An 18041-nucleotide genomic window follows, 5' to 3' on the forward strand; every position below is an offset into this window, starting at 1 on the left:
CAGTGGAAAAGAGCTAAAAATTCAAACTAGAAATAACAGTGAGATTGTTCCATTAGAAAAATTAATTGCTGGGGAAAATGATTAAATGTTTGACATGTCAAGTTTCTCCAGATTATGATCCAACAGCTATGCAGGACTTAAGGTCAACAAAAGTGTAAGGCAGCCGTGCAGTGTGATGTACACAAAGTCAAAGCAGATGATCTAATGGTGTATTTTGGGCTTAATGTCTGTGAAAACAAATTCCATAGTAAGCAAACACCCAACAAACTTTGCATGCCTCTTCAGGAAAGTATATCCCACAGAGGCTTGTCACCATTATACAAATCAAGGCCAGGAAGCCTTCAAAGAGACCTTTACTCTGAGCAGCTCTTTGCAAGTCAAAATGCCCTTTGTGGTTGCCTAAAATAAGAATTGCAAGAAGTACCAGACTGAAAACTGCATGGAGGGAGCAAAAGGCACAAAGAAAGCTACCCCACCTTCAAAACAAGATATTTATTCCAAAGATAAGTCAAGTTCAAGAAAACTTGACTTCACAGCTACCTTGCACAAGGGAAATGTCAGAAAAGTAAATATTGATGAGAAATGGAGCATATCCTCTCCCAGCTGATAGACGCCTGTCATTAGAAAATGCCAGGGATTGTGCTTACTTTAGTTGCTTTCAATTTCCACTCATACTGATTTCTTTCGTTTTCCAGTTCTTCCACTTTAATTTTGAGGTGTCTGAGTTCCTGTAACAAACCCTGCAGAGGAAGAAGGAAATTAAAGGCAAGGTTTTTCTGGCAGATATTTTTCCCAGTCCTGAATTACAGATCATGCATGAACCACACAGTATTCAACATTGAACTGCCACACTAAAAACTGACCTACTCCAAGAAGTTGTCCCTTAAATGTCCCTTCTCCCAGTCCTTGATAGAACTGTATCTTACTCACTAAAGGACAATATTATTAAAACCTTGATGGAGCTTTAACAAGACAAAATGTCTTAAAATGAACTGAGGAAAGGAAGTTTGGAGGAGTAACCCAATTTTGGACTCCTGTGCAGTACATACATTAAGCACCACACTAACATCTTGGATTGCATTAAGATTTATTTGGAATGACTTCTAGATTTGACTCTTAGATTATTTCTCCAACCTAAAGACTGTAGTTCCAATAGTCCATTAAGCAGCCCTGCACAAAAACAAGCCCAGAAACAACAGCACTATTTTCAAGATATGTGTAACACACAGAATAGTTATTTTTATAATACAAACCTATGAGAGAAATTACTGAAAAACTCCCTCACAATACAAGAAGATTACTTATGAGTTCTGGGCATGCAAATTTTAACCAAAGAAATGTGGCAACAACCTGATTTGAAATCAAGTATTAAAATGTTTTTTTCTAGGCATACTAGTATCATTCTACCTTCAGTGATATGAAGCCATTTATGCAAAGTAGCTTTTGTTTTGCCATGTGAGACATTTTTCATCAAACACAACCAGGATCTGTTATGTAAATTCTGGTACCTGCTAATGGCAGGGAATAAACACAACTGTGATAGATTTGCTATTTTAAAAGTACCAGTGGATTATTTTTATTATGGCTCTTTTAATTAGAAAAAGAAAGGGTACATGTCAGAGAGTCTTAGCTGAGATTATTTGATACCTGTGTTAAGCTTTTAAGATATCCAGGAATCAATAATCTGTGTTCAGAGGACTGGTTAGGCCACACCATCAAGCACAGCTGGGGTGGCATCATCATGAGGAAAAGCAGCAAACTACAAACCATGCCAGCATGCTGCACAAAATCAGACAAATCTCAACCCCTAAATCCAAAAAACTCCACACCACATCAGCACTGCGGACTTACAAGTGAAATGGAAACTGTGAAAATTCTGAAAGGGGTTTTACAGATTTCTGTGCTTTAGCAGACAGCCATCAATGGTAACCAAATTTGTCCCAGTAATTGAGGTGGAGAGCCTGGGGTGAGATTTTTTTTTTTTTCTGGTCATTTTTTTATGGCACTCTCACTCTTTGCTAATGAAAGCCACAAAGATAAACGCCAAAACATTCCCAAGGCAGCTCTGGTTAGTGGAATTTAGTTTCTGCAAGAGGGAGAAGAGGCAATACAGAGGCTTCTGCCAAGGGGAACTTCTCGTACTTCACACCGAGAACAATTCTTCTGGCCCAGGGGCTCTACTGATCTTGCACCACATTGAGGATCATTAGGGGTCAAGTCTGCTTTCCTATCTTGAGACTTTCTTTCTTGGATCCTACTATTAATTTCCAGCTGCAGTCTACACATCTGCTCCTGTAGGTCACTGATCAGGTTCACTACTGACTGAAAACACGGGAGGAAAGAGAGAAAAAAAAGACAAAAAAAAATACAGGTGAGAAAAAAAAATGATGCAAAGTATACTTTTCTACAGTTGCAGCAAAGAATTACGTGAAGCACATCAAAGGCAAACTAAAAAAAGACAGATTATGTGTTTCCTTTCCGATAAAGTTGATGTAAATGAGTATAAACCTGGAATATTGCACAAAGCCACAGTTTGCATGGAACAGAATCTACGTTCCAGACTAATTCATGATTCTGACTCTGAAGTTAAGATCAGAAACTTTTTTTGGAAAGTTTCAAAGTCATATGAGGGATCATTTGGAACATATTATAATATGCTGGCTCAGAGATACACTTTTGCTGAAATGGGACTTGATTGCATTCATTTACCCTTCCAAAACATCCAGTAGGAAGAAACTGCAAAGTGCTCAGCTGGGGCCGTAGCCTGCTCTTTCATAATTTATACGCGGAATTCACCAGCAAAGTAATTCTGTTTCCAGGTCTAACACGAGGCAGAAAAATAATTCCATTACCTCTCTCTGTATCTGGGCAGGATCTTGAGGTGGAGGAGGAGTTAAGCAACAGATGCAGGAGAATTCAGGAAAATAACACAGAAGAAAATATAATTATTTGGAAGTGCACCAGTTTACTGGTCAGCTTCTTGGATTTGTGTGTATCAGTGATACACACACAAAAATCCAGCTTAGAAAGCAAACCAAAGTCAAGTATGAAAATCAATATGATATTTCACCTAAATTCCCCAACTCTGTAGCAAATAGCACTGAGTATTTTTTCAGGTATCACGAGTCTGAAGTGCCTTTCTCTTAGCTTTCATGGACACTAATAACATAAGTTTTGTGGTTTCTCAATCTTCTCAGATGGAACAAATTTGAGGAGCTTAATCCATCTTTCAAAGGAGAGAAAAAGATTTCACTGGACAGAACAACAGATGATGGGGCAAATAATTTTTTTATTATTTTCTTCATTAGAATTGCCAACAGTCCTCCTGTAACCTCAACTCTGCAGTAAAATCAGGAGTCTTAGAGCTAGGGAACAGCAAGGACAGGGCAGTAACAGTCAACTTTACACATCCACAAAGATTCACCTAACTAATACAAAAGAGTTCCACATGTTTGAGTATTTCCTAGCTCGCTGTTTAAGATGAAATTCAGAAAAGCCATTATATACAGTTTACTTTATACATATTATGCTCAATCAGGATCACAATGTCTGATGCTCATCCTCAAATGAAGATTAAGTTTGGGTTTTTTTTACCACCCTCTCCACAATCAGGTACCTCCCAGAGCAGCACCAGCTGGGGATGGGGACTGGCAGGACACACACATCCAAATCCCTTGTTTTCGTTTAGCACCAAGGTTTGGTCTGTGCTCCTCTTTGCCAAGAGCTCTGCCAGCCCACACCAGGCTCTGGATGGAGAAGGGCATCTCCAACAGGATGCATGGATTTCTGAGCACAAACTGGCAGCTGCTCTGCTTGTGGTGCCATGGGGGCATCCAGAAACACTTCTGCTGCTGCCTTGCAATTCTCTCTTTTGCCTTAGCATTAAAAAAGGGGAAGGGGAAGCGTCCACAGACCTCACAGGGCCAACCTGACAGTACAGAGATGGCAGAAACCTGTTGCCACATTTCTCTTCACAGAGAAAAGCAAGGCACAATTCTTCCCAAAGATTTCTGAGATTCACATTCTCTGAACCTCAGAGAAAGAGAAAACACAATTCTTATCACTCACTGTGCCTATTTTGTACCAAAGTAGAATGCAATATAGAGATTGTTTATCCAACATGAAGATGTTTTGTTTCCTCAGGGCCAACTCTGTGCGTGTGTCAGCTGAGAGTCACAAGATTCAGTACAGTGTGAGCAGCTGTGTGCAGAGTGAATGCTTAACAGATTCAGTTTAGATAAAATGTATATAGAATAGTATAATAAAGTAATTAATTAACCTTCTAATATCCAGAGTCCTCCTCATCATTCTCTCCCTTTTGTCGAAGTCACCTTTAATTTACAATAGAGACCCTTATCCCAGGGGAACTCCAGGTGTGACTTCACAATTGTTTCAGTTTCAAGGTAGAACAGGCCTTTTTGAGGTTCTTTCCCAGCATGAACATTCAACACTAACTACAACACCTTGATTCAGATGAGACAGCACACCAGACTCCCCAGAGGGAGTCAGTGCCTCACTGACTCGGGTTTCTTTGGAATTGCAAGTAGCTTTGCACTAGATATTTAATTCAGAAGCTGCAAGAGCCACAAAATACTTGCCAGCAGCTTACAGCCAAACCCACAGACTTATCCCATGCTACAAAAGGAAGAAGCAGGACAGGCAGAAAGTCTCTTTTGTCCATGTTCAGGTAGAGCAGACATCTGGGCAGCCATGAATCTTATGAAAATGCTGCTTCCTCATACCTTGCTACATTAAGAAAAACACATTTTCAAAATTTCTGAGGCTTCTCAGGTAAGAGAAAAGCCACACAACCCCTTCAGGTGAGAGTACAGAAACCTTCATAGGTTTCACTGAGTCTAAAGTAGGACTTTATTCCCCAGAAAAGGAATTAAAGTGACAAGGCCAGGAGTGAAACAGTCCATGTACAAGCAGCTATTCTCCTGGCCCATCTGTAATATATATAAATAAATGGCACTTTATATTTAGTATGTACTTTTGAAGGGCCAGAGACAAGTGGCATTCAGTGTGAAATCAATACCTGTGAGAGGAGGCTAGAGATGTTTGATGAACTCTTTGCTGCTCACTAAACCAAACATAAATGACAGCTGCACAAGATAAAGTGAAACCAATCTTACACATTAAAACTCACACACATTTAGAAGGATGTCTTAATTTGCTTTCTTTCCTCCCAGCCCAACCAGAAAAATAATTCTATAGATAAATTCTAAGTGACTGGAAACAGCTGCTGTGAAATAAGCAAACACAAAATTAGAATAGAGAGAAAACATGGTTCAGCTGAATGATCCTGCAAGGCTACATTTAATTTAAAACTTTTAAAGCCCCATTATTATATTTAAAAATAGCAGGATCAGCCATGAAGTATCTCAACAAGGTATTTTAAATGGTTTATGCTGGATGCCAAAATCAAGAGCAAACTACAGGTAGACTATTTGCTTTTGTCAAAGTGGTTTCTTCATTAGAAAGATGTAGTTGGGCAGTGGAGGCAAAGAGTTCAGGAAAACACTCAAAATATTACCAAATTTAAGCAGCTGTAATCTAATAATGTGAAGGACATGAATAAATTTCATTCTGATGTTTGAAATCGTGTCTTGCATTGAAAAATTTGTATAATTTACAGGAAAAGGAGCATAAATAGGGTTAAAGCATTAGAATTCAACTAAGCATCTAATTTGATTGAAAGCAACTCATGATAAATGGGATTAATGCTAATTCAAGAGAATCTGAAATAAATACACAAATAACAAGCAAACCAAAAATGCTGTTTGTTTCCCACACCTTTCCTTACTTTGCACACACAAAGTTGCAACCTTCAACATGCCAGAAACCTAATCACACTTTGGGGTAGTAAATAATTCAGCCCACACTCAACACAAGGATTCTCAACCTTTCCATCAGATTAGAATCCTTTTTTCCATCTCAGCAGGAACGTGTCCTATCACTTTGCACCACCACCACCACCACCAAGGCATCTAGGCTGCTAAAGCTCAACTTTCCTACCCAAGGAGGCACACACCTCCCTGCAGCAGCAGCAGAATTGCACAGCTCACAGGACCAGATCTCCCAGGCACTCAAAAATCCTGTCCATAAAAATGCACCCAAAATCTTTGCTGCTTTCAAAGAGCCAGGCTGGCCCTGCAATAATTTAGGCATCCTCAGCCCTGTATTCTACATTCATGGGAGGCACTGGGGGCAGGCTGGCATCTGTAGCCATCAGGTGCTGCTCAGACCTGCTCAGGTTTTCAAGTTGCTTGAGAGTGCTCAGGCCCTCTCTGTACACAAAGCACTGGCAATTATGTCTGAAAGAGCATCATAAGGGCCACAGGTGGTAAAAACAGCAGCTGGTGCCTCTCTGGCTTGCAAGCTCTGCCAGAAATTGCTCTCTCTATGTTATCTTTGAATCTCTAAAGAAAACTTCAGAGAATAAATAAGTTGAAAGCAAACACACCCCAAATGAGCTAAGTCACTGCAGGCAAAGTACTGATGCACTGATGCATAGTTATCAAGTTATCACCTATTCCACTAGCAGAGTTTTGGAGAGCAAACAGTTCCTAATGCTGCCTGGATTTCAAATCCTCCTAAGTCAATAGGGAACAAAGTTTGGGTGCTTTTTTTTTTTTTGTTTGTTTTTGGTTTTTTTTTTTTTTTTTTCCAGTCAGCAATGTATAAATGTCAGACTCAGCAATCTTTCCTTTCCAGGCAGTCCTCTCCTGCTGGCTGGTCCCCTTACACGACCACTGAGTACAGCAACACATTTGTATGAATTTCTCTCTTCCACTATTGCTTTCCTTCCCAGCTCCCACCTGCTGCTCACCACCATGATATGGATGTTGCTCAGATGAATTCCCTGTTTCATATTCTCTTTCTTAACCAATACAGCAAAACCCAAAGCTCCTCGGATGTCCAGAGCTCTCCACACCTGAAAGGGAGTAAGGGCTGAAATTGCCTCCAGCCCATGATATTTTTTTGTACTATTTATTATGTAGCCACAAGGGGAAAGACACATTTGAGGCAAATGCCATCCCAAATGCCACAAATGCATTAAAACCCCTGATCTCAGTGCTTGGGGCACCTCTGGCACTACTGAGCTGACAGTCTTTTCTGCCACAAAAATGATGGAAGAGCTCTGGAAGGCCTGGCAAAGCCATGTCATTGCAGCTCCCAGGGAAAGGAAAGGGTTAAGTGAACACCCGCTGCAATAAATGCTTCTGGAAGGGACTCTGCCTTGATGAAAGCCAAACAGCAACCTCTGAAATATGAGAGAGAGGAAAAGAAACCGCATCCCGAAAATGCATAATCCTGAATTCATAGGGTCAGTGATACAGGCTGTGCTGCAGGCATGGGAAATAGCAATCCCTGCTGATTTCAGCCCAAAAGCTCAGGTGTGTGACAACACACCACAGACATGGAAAAAAATTCAAATGACTAATGAAAGAAACTCACCTCAGCTTTGTTCTGTTTCTCTTCATATTCGCTCTGCTCCTTTTCCATACCAACCAGCTTAATCTTCAGGTCTGAAACTTCAGCCATCAGATCTAATTTCTGAGTCTCGAGTGATGTGCGACTTAGCAGCTCCTGAAAGCAAAGCGGAAAGATTTCCCCAGTTATTTATGTGAGCACTGACAGACTGCCATGTGTTTTATTGGCAGGCCCATGTTAAACCCTCAGTTTGAACCTCAGTGTGTTTCTCAAGTGCTGCAGTTATTTTCATCTAAATGTTCTGTGTTAATCACCAAACCACCGTGTCCCACTCCTTATTTCAGGCAAATGTGTGGCAAAGTTAATCCCTGGGCTAGACATGAGATCAAAAACAATACTGAGGCTGAACAAACCCAAACCTCCATAATGGCACATTACAAAAGAGCTGGCGTCTTCCTAAAACACTCATCAGCCAAAGTTATGCTTCAGGATTACCTTGTAGACCTTCTTGTCACGTGTTATCCAATAAAGAATGGACTGCAGAATGAGCACCTTAACCCAAATTGAGTAGCAGAGGAAAGCAACACCTCTACAACCAATAAAGAGCAACTCACACCGTGTAGCACCTGATGGCTTTTGAGGGCTGCCCCGCATGGAGGGAACTGCAGTGAAAGAAATGTCCCAGCTGCAGTCTAAAAGGCAGTGTCCAAACTAAGAAACACTGTAAAGGAGAAATAACTGCTCATGGCTTTTGCTTGTGTGCCCCAAGTTTGTTTTGCAGATTGCAGAGTACACATGCTTTGGATGGAGTCATATCAGTGTGTTTGGAGAACGGTCAACATTCACACCTTCACTGAATGTTTCATTTCTCAGGAAAGCCAAGGCAAGAAACCACCCAAAATTTAACAGAGTATATTACATACATCAAATGCCTCTGTCACCTTTGTTTTCAAAAATAAAAAAGTCCCATCAGGAGTTTAAGCTTTATTGAAAAATTCATACTTCATTTCCCAAGTGCCAAATCGATTTTTAATGAAAGAATGTAAGCTTTCAAATGGTTAAAAGATTTTATGATAATTCATAAATCCCATTAGTGTGTTGATCACATGAATCACACTGAGGAGTCACAGCAGACTGTGCTTTGAGTTACATGGCAGTGATTTAACTGAAGTTGCCACAGTTAATCTGTACTGATGTTACTGAGGATCAGAAATCACCACGTCCAGCAGCCTTTTCTCATCTCTTCCTCTGCCCCAAACTGCACAGTACATTGTAGACCATGGCTTGGAGAAGCCACAAAGGTTATTTCAAATATTACAGAGTCAAGGTTCATTTCAAAATCTGCTCTACATGCAAGTTATTTTAGTCTGGTGGGGAATATTGCACAAATTAAAAATAGTACTAAACTTGCATCTGTATTGCAACACCAATTATCTAAGCCACCCACTATTCCCAATGCCATGCCCATTCCTGCTGACATTGGCAATGATATTTGTGGATGGGTGGGAAAATAAACAGAAATGTAGCCTCATGGTTTTGGCTTTTTTTCATTTTTGTCTTCTCCAAATGAAATAACCCAAGCCCTAATCAGGAAAAGATATTGCACAGACTTTTTTAAATTGAAAAACTCTGAGACAGTCACTTAATGAAATCCCAGGAGGAGCTGATTTCCACACAGGTGATTACAAATTACAATTATAATTACAAATAACTCCTCCTTTTCTGTCTTCCAGAAAAACACGAGTTTGCAGGAGTTTCAGAAGCACATCCCAGTCCAGACTGGAGCAGGCTCTGCACAGCTGTTAGATAGCAGAGTGCTGCAGGTTAAGGCAGAGTTAAAAATGGGAGCACCGATATGAAATAAAGCCACTGAACATCAGAAAGAAGAGCAGAATGAGACAACTCTGGCCCCATGGACAGACTCTATCCACTCTTGAGCTAAAACAACATTTAGAATTTTTTTGGACACTGACATGGTGTTCCATGATATGGGAGGAATATTTCTTAATAAGGCAAGGAGCCGCAGCATCCCTCTAGGGATTTTAAACAAAAGATCTATCCTTTGAGTGCACCATCTGGCATTACTTCTTATTTTTCCTACAGACCCCTAAATTACCCTCAGTTATGCAGTGGAGAGCAATCCACAGTCACTCCTCTCATACCAAGTTCAGGAGTTCTGTGTGAACGTGGAGGCACTACCTGCTCCAAGTGAGCACGAAGGCAGCTGCTTGGGTTTGCTTTGCTTTTTATCAGCTCAAACACAGTTTTACTATTTGCTCCAAAGCTGGGGAATCAGATTCTCAGCTGGAGTAAACTGGCATAAATCTCGTGACTTTGAATAGGCAAAGCAGCTAACTACCCCTAGTTTGTTTTCAATGGAGCTCCACTGATTTAAAACAGCTGACAATTGCTCTTGCATCCAGAGGACCTAACTTGTGCTTTGAAAGCAAGTGCCGTTTAAAGTAAATGTCTCCTCTTGAAATGGGAACATCTGGAAGCAATTATTTTCATCTTCAAGCAGATGCTCACAGTGAACAGCTCATTAAGAATGCGAACCATTTTGTTACAGAGAAATTATAGTGTATTTCAGCGGTATGATGCAACTTGAATTCAGGCAGAATAAATATGCAATTGTAAGAAAAGAAAATACAAATTTATGTTATTGGTTTGAAAGCAAAAAAAAAAAAGAAAATATAAGACAGGCAAAATGGTAATTTAGGCTGTAGCAGCTTTAGGAGGATCTTAGCTGAAAAATAGAACAGATATAGAACATTTCCTAGGGAGTCTTCTTTAGAAACAAGATACTTGGTTTTAGTTTTAAATGTACTATACATTATACTATGTAAGTGCAATTTTCCTTCTTAAAGATCTTTTTCGAAACTCAACTTTTAACTTTAAAAATTGAGGAGGCATGCAGAAGTGGTGATATATGTGTACCAGACAGATCAAAGAGTAGCAAACTATTTCCAAACACAACACACTTTTAAAAACTCATGTTGTATACTTCTAAAGTACTTAATCAACTTTTCCAATATTCCCAATGAAGCTGTAGCCCATGCTGTATATCTCACTCTCACATTTAGTTGTCTTGGAAACACACAATTCTTATAAAACAGTTTATAAAATGTAACATGACAAAAATAGCTTGAAAAGAGGACACTATAATTTTTTAGGCTCTCAGCTGCAAGCACAGAAAATTCCAGGATATTTAGCTCTCCACAAAACAGAGGAAACAATCATGCCATACACTGATTGAGAAACCATAAGTAAGATTTTAGTCAAGTGAGGAGAGGAAAAAAAAAACCTCCAAGATCCCATTTTGCACTTGCGCACCCTACAAAATACAACATTTGAAAAAATCCTTACTTTTCACCGTTATTAAAAACCTTGAGAGAGAGACAGACAGACAGACAGACCAAGCTACCTACCTGGGAAGCAAAATGTAGCCAGAAGCCCCCCTAATGAGGGCTGCACTTCTCAAGAGCTGTGTGTCAGCTGTGGCAGAAAAAAGATATTTGCTTAGCTGGAAGCACAGCTGAGAGCGATGTATGTGTGCAATCACCATGAAATGGTGCAAGGCAGCAGCAGGCAGGGAATTACAGCCCTCCAATTCATCATTTGCCCATTATATGGTTAAGGCAGGGAAAGGACAGAGCTTCCCATAGCCCTGCCAACTTGACCAGCCCTTGGATCTGATCTCCCTTGGATCCTGCCCATGTTAACTCCAAAAGAGCAAAGTGGAGTGCTCACCTGGAGAGATAAAGCTGCACAGCTTGAGAGCATGCTCTGAAAACCTCAGAGCTCAACCAGAGCAGCACAGAGCACACTTCAAAATCTGAAACCCTAAGCCAGCTGCTGGCAAGAAGCTCCTGCATGCTATAAACAAGTGCTGAAATTCATCTAAGATCAGATAACTCAGGCAACTGAAAGTTGAAGGAATGGTCTTTGCCAGCCAGCAAAGTTCCTGAGGAGCAAACAGATACACACCAGATTTATACCCTGCAACTGAGGCAGGATTCTGGCTGCCCTGAGCATGAGACAGCTGCAAAACCAGAGTAGGTACACACTGAACAGTGCTGGATTCAAGTTCCTACTCTGACACAGCTCCTCCCTGCATACTTTTAATCCAGTTTTTAAAAAGGTTCTCCACTGTGTGGCACACCTTCCTCTGGCCCTTGCACCCAGACAGGAGTGGGCCACAAACTGACATGAGAACAGAGATCCACTCCTGTTTACACCTCAGCATTTCAGGTTTTATGTATATTTTTTAATAAGGCACAAAGAATCCTAAAACCAAATACTTTCTACTTTTCAAGAGAATTCACTTGATTGAAGACACAGTCATGTTCACACAACAAAACTCTCCAGCAAGAGTCCCCTAGATTGTGTCAAGAATTATTTGGAAGGCAAAAGGACATGGTCAGACCACATCTAGGATTTGGTTCAGCTCAGGTACAGGAAAGACTCTGCCCCCCAGACCAGAATTGTCCTTGGTTAAGCAAACTCCTGTCCTTATTCCAGAGAGCTCCAATGGAAATTGCTGTCTGTTAAACAAATAAAATGCAGCTCTGGAATAGCAAAGAGGCAGCAAACTAGATTTACTCCTGACAATTACCAACAAATGCATGCAAAGGCACTGTGGAGGTGAAATCTGTGTGTGCAGAAGTTCACTTTTCAGATGGACATGACACAGCTGTCAGATTCCACAGCACTGATGTGTTTGCATTAGGCATGGCTGGTACTCTCTGTTATGGGGCAGTTTAGGCAACTTTATAAAGCAAAAATTACTTCTGTTTCCAACTCTACAGCATGTTGGTAGGAGATTCCCCAAGGCTCTCTCTCATCTCCAAAAAAAAAAAAAAAAAAAAAAAAAAAAAAATTCTTTCTTAAAATTGACCTTAGTAATGCTACAAAGTAACTTAGAAGAACAAGACACACACACACACACACACACACATCCATCATTGCTCTCTAAAATTTGCTGTAACTTTACAATTTAAAGCAGTTGATATACTGGCAATGGGCTGTTACTGCATAAATTGTTTTCCTAGGATAATTCTAGGAAGTTTTTTTTTTTTTTAATTTTACTTCTAGACATCTCCTTTACAATGTGCCAAGGGGAAAGGCAGGTAGCTGTTCACACAGGCCAGCCTTTCCATATCCTTCACACATTCAGTAGCAGCACAGACACCTCACTGGAAGGTAATTCCATGAAATTAAACTTGTGTCTTCCTGCCAGCCATGTTCCACAACATTTTCTGTTACCATTTACTGTGAAAGATGACCTGTTTCTTGGCCCAAACCTGAATTATACTTCAGGACTGAATTAAGGTTTTGCCATTGACTTTCATGAGTTTTGAAAAAGCCTGTTTCATTTTCTTGAAGGAAGAAAACCAGACACCTTCAAGGTGGAAAAACACTTTTCTTCATTACAACCTGTGGTGGAAAAAGTGTCCTTACAGAAGTAAAACATTGGGTTTGATGCTTTAAGCATCACATTATCTTGTGCACACCAGGGCATCTCTGCATCTCTCGAACAGGATCCTCTCATTGCTCAAAGGCTGCTCAGCTGGATTTTCCTTGGCTGTGCTTCCATGAACAATGGGGTCAAAGCACATCTCTCCATTGCCCTTCTGCCACACCTTGACCTATCTTGTGAGCTGTTTGACTCAGCCATCACAAAAACAGCCCCTTCCTTCCAAACCCCAGGCCAGTTTTCTCCCAGCCGTGGAGGAGGAGGTTTGCTGAGCATGACAGGCTCAAATCAGTGGCAGAAGCAACATGGTCAGGAGGAGGGAGAAGGATGAAAGGAGAATCTTTCCTCCCTTCTCCTCTGCTGTTGCTACTCCATATTCAAGATGCCCACCCCAAAATGCTGAACAGCCACTTTCTGTTATTTGTATAACTTTTATTCCAGTTGCTGTTTCAGAAGTGGTTCCACGATCACTTTGTAGCAGGGTTCAAAACAACGGTGCATAAATCATAAGCCAGAAAGATTTTTTGCCAGTAACCCCACCCTGACAAGTCTCTGCTAGCACAGATGCAGCAAAAACTACTTTGCAGGGTGGCATTAGATACCCTTTCTGCTGTGGAACTTCCAGATACCGTCATTAGGTTATCTTAAAGTTTATAGGTTTTTTTATTGAAGCTTTTTTTTGCACAGAATTAATTATGAGTCAACTCTTCTTACAGTTCTTGAAATTAAAAAGACAGGGCTTTATCTTTATTGTTCCATTTTCCACTTAGAGGAAGCGGCTGACTTAAGTTCACAAATGAAAAATCAGTGGAGTTCAAATACATTGTAAATAAGGAAGCAGAACCATGAAATAAATCTGAATTTAGAATATGCCACCTCTCAAGAGTGTAACAGAAGACATTCTGAAAAGCAGGACACCAGCAGCAGCTGCTGGCTGAGAAGATCTGAACTCAAATCTTCCCAAAACCTGACTGATACATCTATTGAAACCCCTGAAAACACACACTCACTCAACTTTTGACAAATTATCTGCAGAAACATCCATTGGCCACATATCTGACATGAATGTCACGATCACCACATAATCAGGTCATTCTCTTCTGCCCAAATCTCAGCTCATCCCGCAAAGAGGATAATCTTTTCAACAGAAGATGGAATGGAGAACTGAATGGAAAAGAGAACCTTCAAAATAAATGATATTAAATAGGATCCTCTGCTGAGACAATGAATGTAAAACTTCTCTGACTGCTGAGAGATCTGACTTGAGTTTCCCAAACCCCACTGTCTACTGGGAGAAACAACAAGTACAGCTGCTCAAAGTTATCCCAAAATTTAGATTTAAGGCTTATTTTAGACATATCTGGAGATTCTCTGATTTTTTAGCTTTGGTACAGCCTTTTGCAGTTTATCACTTTAGGATCAGCTTTGTAAGCAATTTGTGCACGTGCCTCAGGCCAGACAAGCAGATGCAAACATTTTCACTGAAATGGCAATGTTCCTGCAAAATTATATTCTAATTTCAGATGCCTCAGCTTTCTGGTAAATAAGGCTTTAAGTTCACAGTTTCCTCAGAAGACTATCTGGGCAAAACATTTTAAGTCAGAGAAAGAATAAGCAGTTTTAGCAGAAGTCAAAGAACAACGATCTAGCTTTAGATTGGAACAGGCAGCTTCTGCACTCTGTTGGGAATGCCTTCCTGGAGACTGAAAAGAGATTTTCACAACTTAAATAATCACTGTTCTTTGAGTTCTAGAAAACTACATGCTCTCACTGTTTGCATTTTTAAAGCTGTCCCCTCAGAATACAACCTTGCCCAGCTGGAAGCATTTTGGACTGTGTGAGATGGAGGTTTTTTCAAGAGCCTCAGAGAATTATAATTTAAAATGTTTATGATACAATTTTATCTTGTAGAAACTGCTGCTGTTTACATACATATGCACAAGGATCCTTATCATAAATTAAAGCTATGATCAGTTCATAAAAGTATTACGTATCTCACATGGAATAAAATAGCAAATTTATAACACACAATATTTGTGTGGGGAGAAAAACTAAGCTCATAGAGAACAGTATCTATTCTAAAAATTTCTGGCATAGATTTTTGAGGGTTATTTACATTTTCAAATCTATTTTTGGTATCTATGTACTGCATTAACAATAGATAATTTGCATTTGTAACAACAGAAAATTGTACAGGGAAAGAACTTTGGCATCAACAGACCTGCAAGTTCTGTAAGGTATTTAATTTATCATTTGCTCTGCTCCCTCAACATAGAATATCAAAAAGCACAAATTAAATCACATAGCCTGAAACTGTTGATTCAAATAAAGAAAAAATGTCTTTATAAACTGATATTCTCATCCCAGACTAAGGGGAAAGCTCCAAAGTTAAGCAAAAATGGTTATAGAACAGAACTTGATACAGTAATTCATTCCAAATTGCTGCTTGTTCAACTTCAACAACAAAGCCATAGGAAAACAGAAGGCATTTAAATAAAACCTCTTAATTCTATAACTCCTACATGTATTAGATACATTTAACTTGTCTAACCAGTTACTCAGCCATGTCCAAATAAGCACAGCTCAAATAAGACACAATAGTTTCATTTTACATGCTGCCACGTACAGCATTATGCAACCAGCCAGTAAAACTTTTCTGCAACAGGAAAACAAAGAAACATTTATTGGGGGGGGAAGTGCAAAGCAGGAGGAGAACAATAAAAAAAGCGTTTTTTTTCTTCCCTGTTTTATCCTGTTGCCAAAGGCAGTCACACATGCAGAGAAGCTGACCATGTGTGCTCACCCCACCTCTGGAGAAGGTCTGCAATCCAGATTTTTACCTGTTGTAGCATTTCTTCTGTAGCATTCAGCTTCAACTGATGCCCCTCAAGACAGATTTCTAAGTCCCGGATTTTTTCTCCTTGAGCTTCCACCTGGTCTGTTAGAACACTCACCTGCAATTTGAGAGGAGAAGCACAGTGCTACTGAACTGACTGGAAATAAGTTTCAATTACCTTATGCATATAACATCCAAATGCACGTTTTGACAAGAAGTTCCCTTTTAAAACTCTCAATGCTTTAATATTCTTGTGCACTGCTGCAACCTGCTCTACCAAGAGAGAAGTTTTGCAGTCTTACCTCTATTTCACTCCAACCCCGCCCTCTCATCTCCCCTCCCCTACAACTGTTTTGTTTTGATATAAAAAAAGAAAGGGCATTTCAAGGAGAGGTGGAATGCTACCTATAGGTAGCCTGGGTCCCTTCATGCAAAAGTCTGGAGAATTGGAAAGGAGCAAACAAGAACAGAGGATACTGGAAATGTTTTATGTGGTTTTGGAGTGTGTATCGCCATTTCGGATTCCGCTGGCATTTCACTCCCTAAAACAGGTAAGTAGGAAAACTGTTCCTTCCCAACCCAACCAATTACTTTACTTACAAGAACAAAACTTCACTGATGGATTACCTATCAATAGAGACTTCTGAAGCTATAAAGAATGCAATGAGTGAAAGGAAAGTTTTAACTGTGGCAAAGTTCTGTTCCAACAAAGAATCCCAGGCTTTGGCAAGCCAAAACATGAAAGCAAAAGCAGGGAGATACAGACAATAAACCCCAGAAAAAGAAATAATAAGCAATCCTGGTAAAGAACTGTGGGAATGGTGCTACAGAGATGTGAGTGTGCAATAAAAAAAGCCCAGCAGCTGAACCCAAATCTTGCAAAGCAGAAAAAACTGCACCCAGGCTAATGTTAGAAATATATGGAAAAAAACCCAGTGATAATTCTTATGTTAAGAGACCATACACTGTATATTCATTGTGACTATTTATTTATAAAAAATCCTTGATTATTCTAGAAAAATATTATCTAAAACAAACAAAGGAGCCTAAGGTGTTTAAACTCCATTTTGAAGGAAACACATTAACAAAAACTTAAATATGCTCTCACATATTGACATATGCTCTCACCTGTTGACCCTGCAACACCTTTATTAATAAAACAAAACAAAAATGTACAGTATGTGGAAGTGAAACTTTTAAGATATATCCACTACACAGCATGTCTAAAACCCAATAAACAATTGAGTTCACTTCAGGGAAGCTGCAAAGGGAGATGTCTGTCTTTATTTTACCTGCTGACACAATCCCAAGCACGCCTGGGAAAAAAATCACAGAAAAAAAGAAAGAAAAGGAAAAGACTATTTTTTCCCCATTAAAGTAGTTGTCTGTAGCTTAGAGTACAGCTGAACTCAGGATGAGAGGTGATAGGAAGGCGTGGGTGGAGGCAGATGGCATAGGGACCCATCCAAGCTGGGGCAGGAGAACTCCCTCCAAGGAAATCTGTTGCTTGTCTACTTTGTTTTGTTCCCATTAAATGAAGGAGGATACACAAAAATCCCCATGTGAGGTCAGAAGGCATGAAGAGACAAACTGAATTCTCTGCTTCAGTGTGATGCAAATTCCAGAGGAAGAAAACCAGCTTTATTTAGAGCTTCAGGTTAGGTTTAAATACCATTGTAACATGGAAATAAAGCTCTGGATGTTAAATGTGACCTGCAAAGGAATTTGGTGAATGATTAGCAGTTTTGGAAGCATGTGTCATGTGTTCCAGCAGCTGGGCTGAGAGGCACATCAGCCACTTGGAGCTCATATTTTCCCCTCTGTCCAGGATCACATCTGCCAGGCTCTTCAAGGAACTCCTAGGCCGCACCCAGAACAAAATCCCAGTTTATGCTAATCTGGCAATTACATCTTGCCTTAGGAGTCTTGCAACACCTGCAAGACTCAGCCTGCAGGCAATATATTTTCTGTAAAAGTGAGGGGCATTGAGCACTTAGCTAAAAATGGAGCGTTAGGAAGGTTTAAAAGTCTGAAACCAGGCTGGAGTGCTCCCCAGCCTCATATTCCCCCCAGATCACAGCTATGGGCCAGTCCCTGGTGCAATTCAGCATGAGCCACAGAACAGAACTGCTCTGTTCCCTTTCCCTTCTCATCCTTCCTGCCAAAGGTCATGCCCAGCAGCCAGGTCTGCACCAGCACAGTCCCTCAGGCCATGGAACCTCAGCTTGGGGCTTGCCTGTGCTCCTCATATTTGACTGACTGGACAGAAGAGCTGGTGTAAACCAGGTCCCA

General features: G+C 40.3%; 1 protein-coding gene across 14 annotated transcripts in view; it reads right to left on the bottom strand.

Moving 5' to 3' along the window:
• Positions 1-18041, bottom strand: part of PPFIBP2 (PPFIA binding protein 2) — a 94939-nt gene that overhangs the window by 22215 nt on the left and 54683 nt on the right. For all 14 annotated transcript variants that reach the window (XR_004980264.2, XM_036383395.2, XM_036383405.2 and 11 more), the window contains 3 exons: positions 15754-15867; positions 7462-7593; positions 648-740 (listed from right to left, as the gene is read on the bottom strand). Coding sequence is in view for 13 of the 14 variants with exons in the window: in XM_036383395.2 (XP_036239288.1) it covers positions 648-740; positions 7462-7593; positions 15754-15867 (339 nt within the window). In the remaining variant the exon portion in view is untranslated. The remainder of the gene's footprint in view (positions 1-647; positions 741-7461; positions 7594-15753; positions 15868-18041) is intronic.

The sequence above is a fragment of the Molothrus ater genome, chromosome 6 (assembly GCF_012460135.2).
Source record: "Molothrus ater isolate BHLD 08-10-18 breed brown headed cowbird chromosome 6, BPBGC_Mater_1.1, whole genome shotgun sequence".
Classification (NCBI taxonomy): Eukaryota; Metazoa; Chordata; class Aves; order Passeriformes; family Icteridae; genus Molothrus; species Molothrus ater.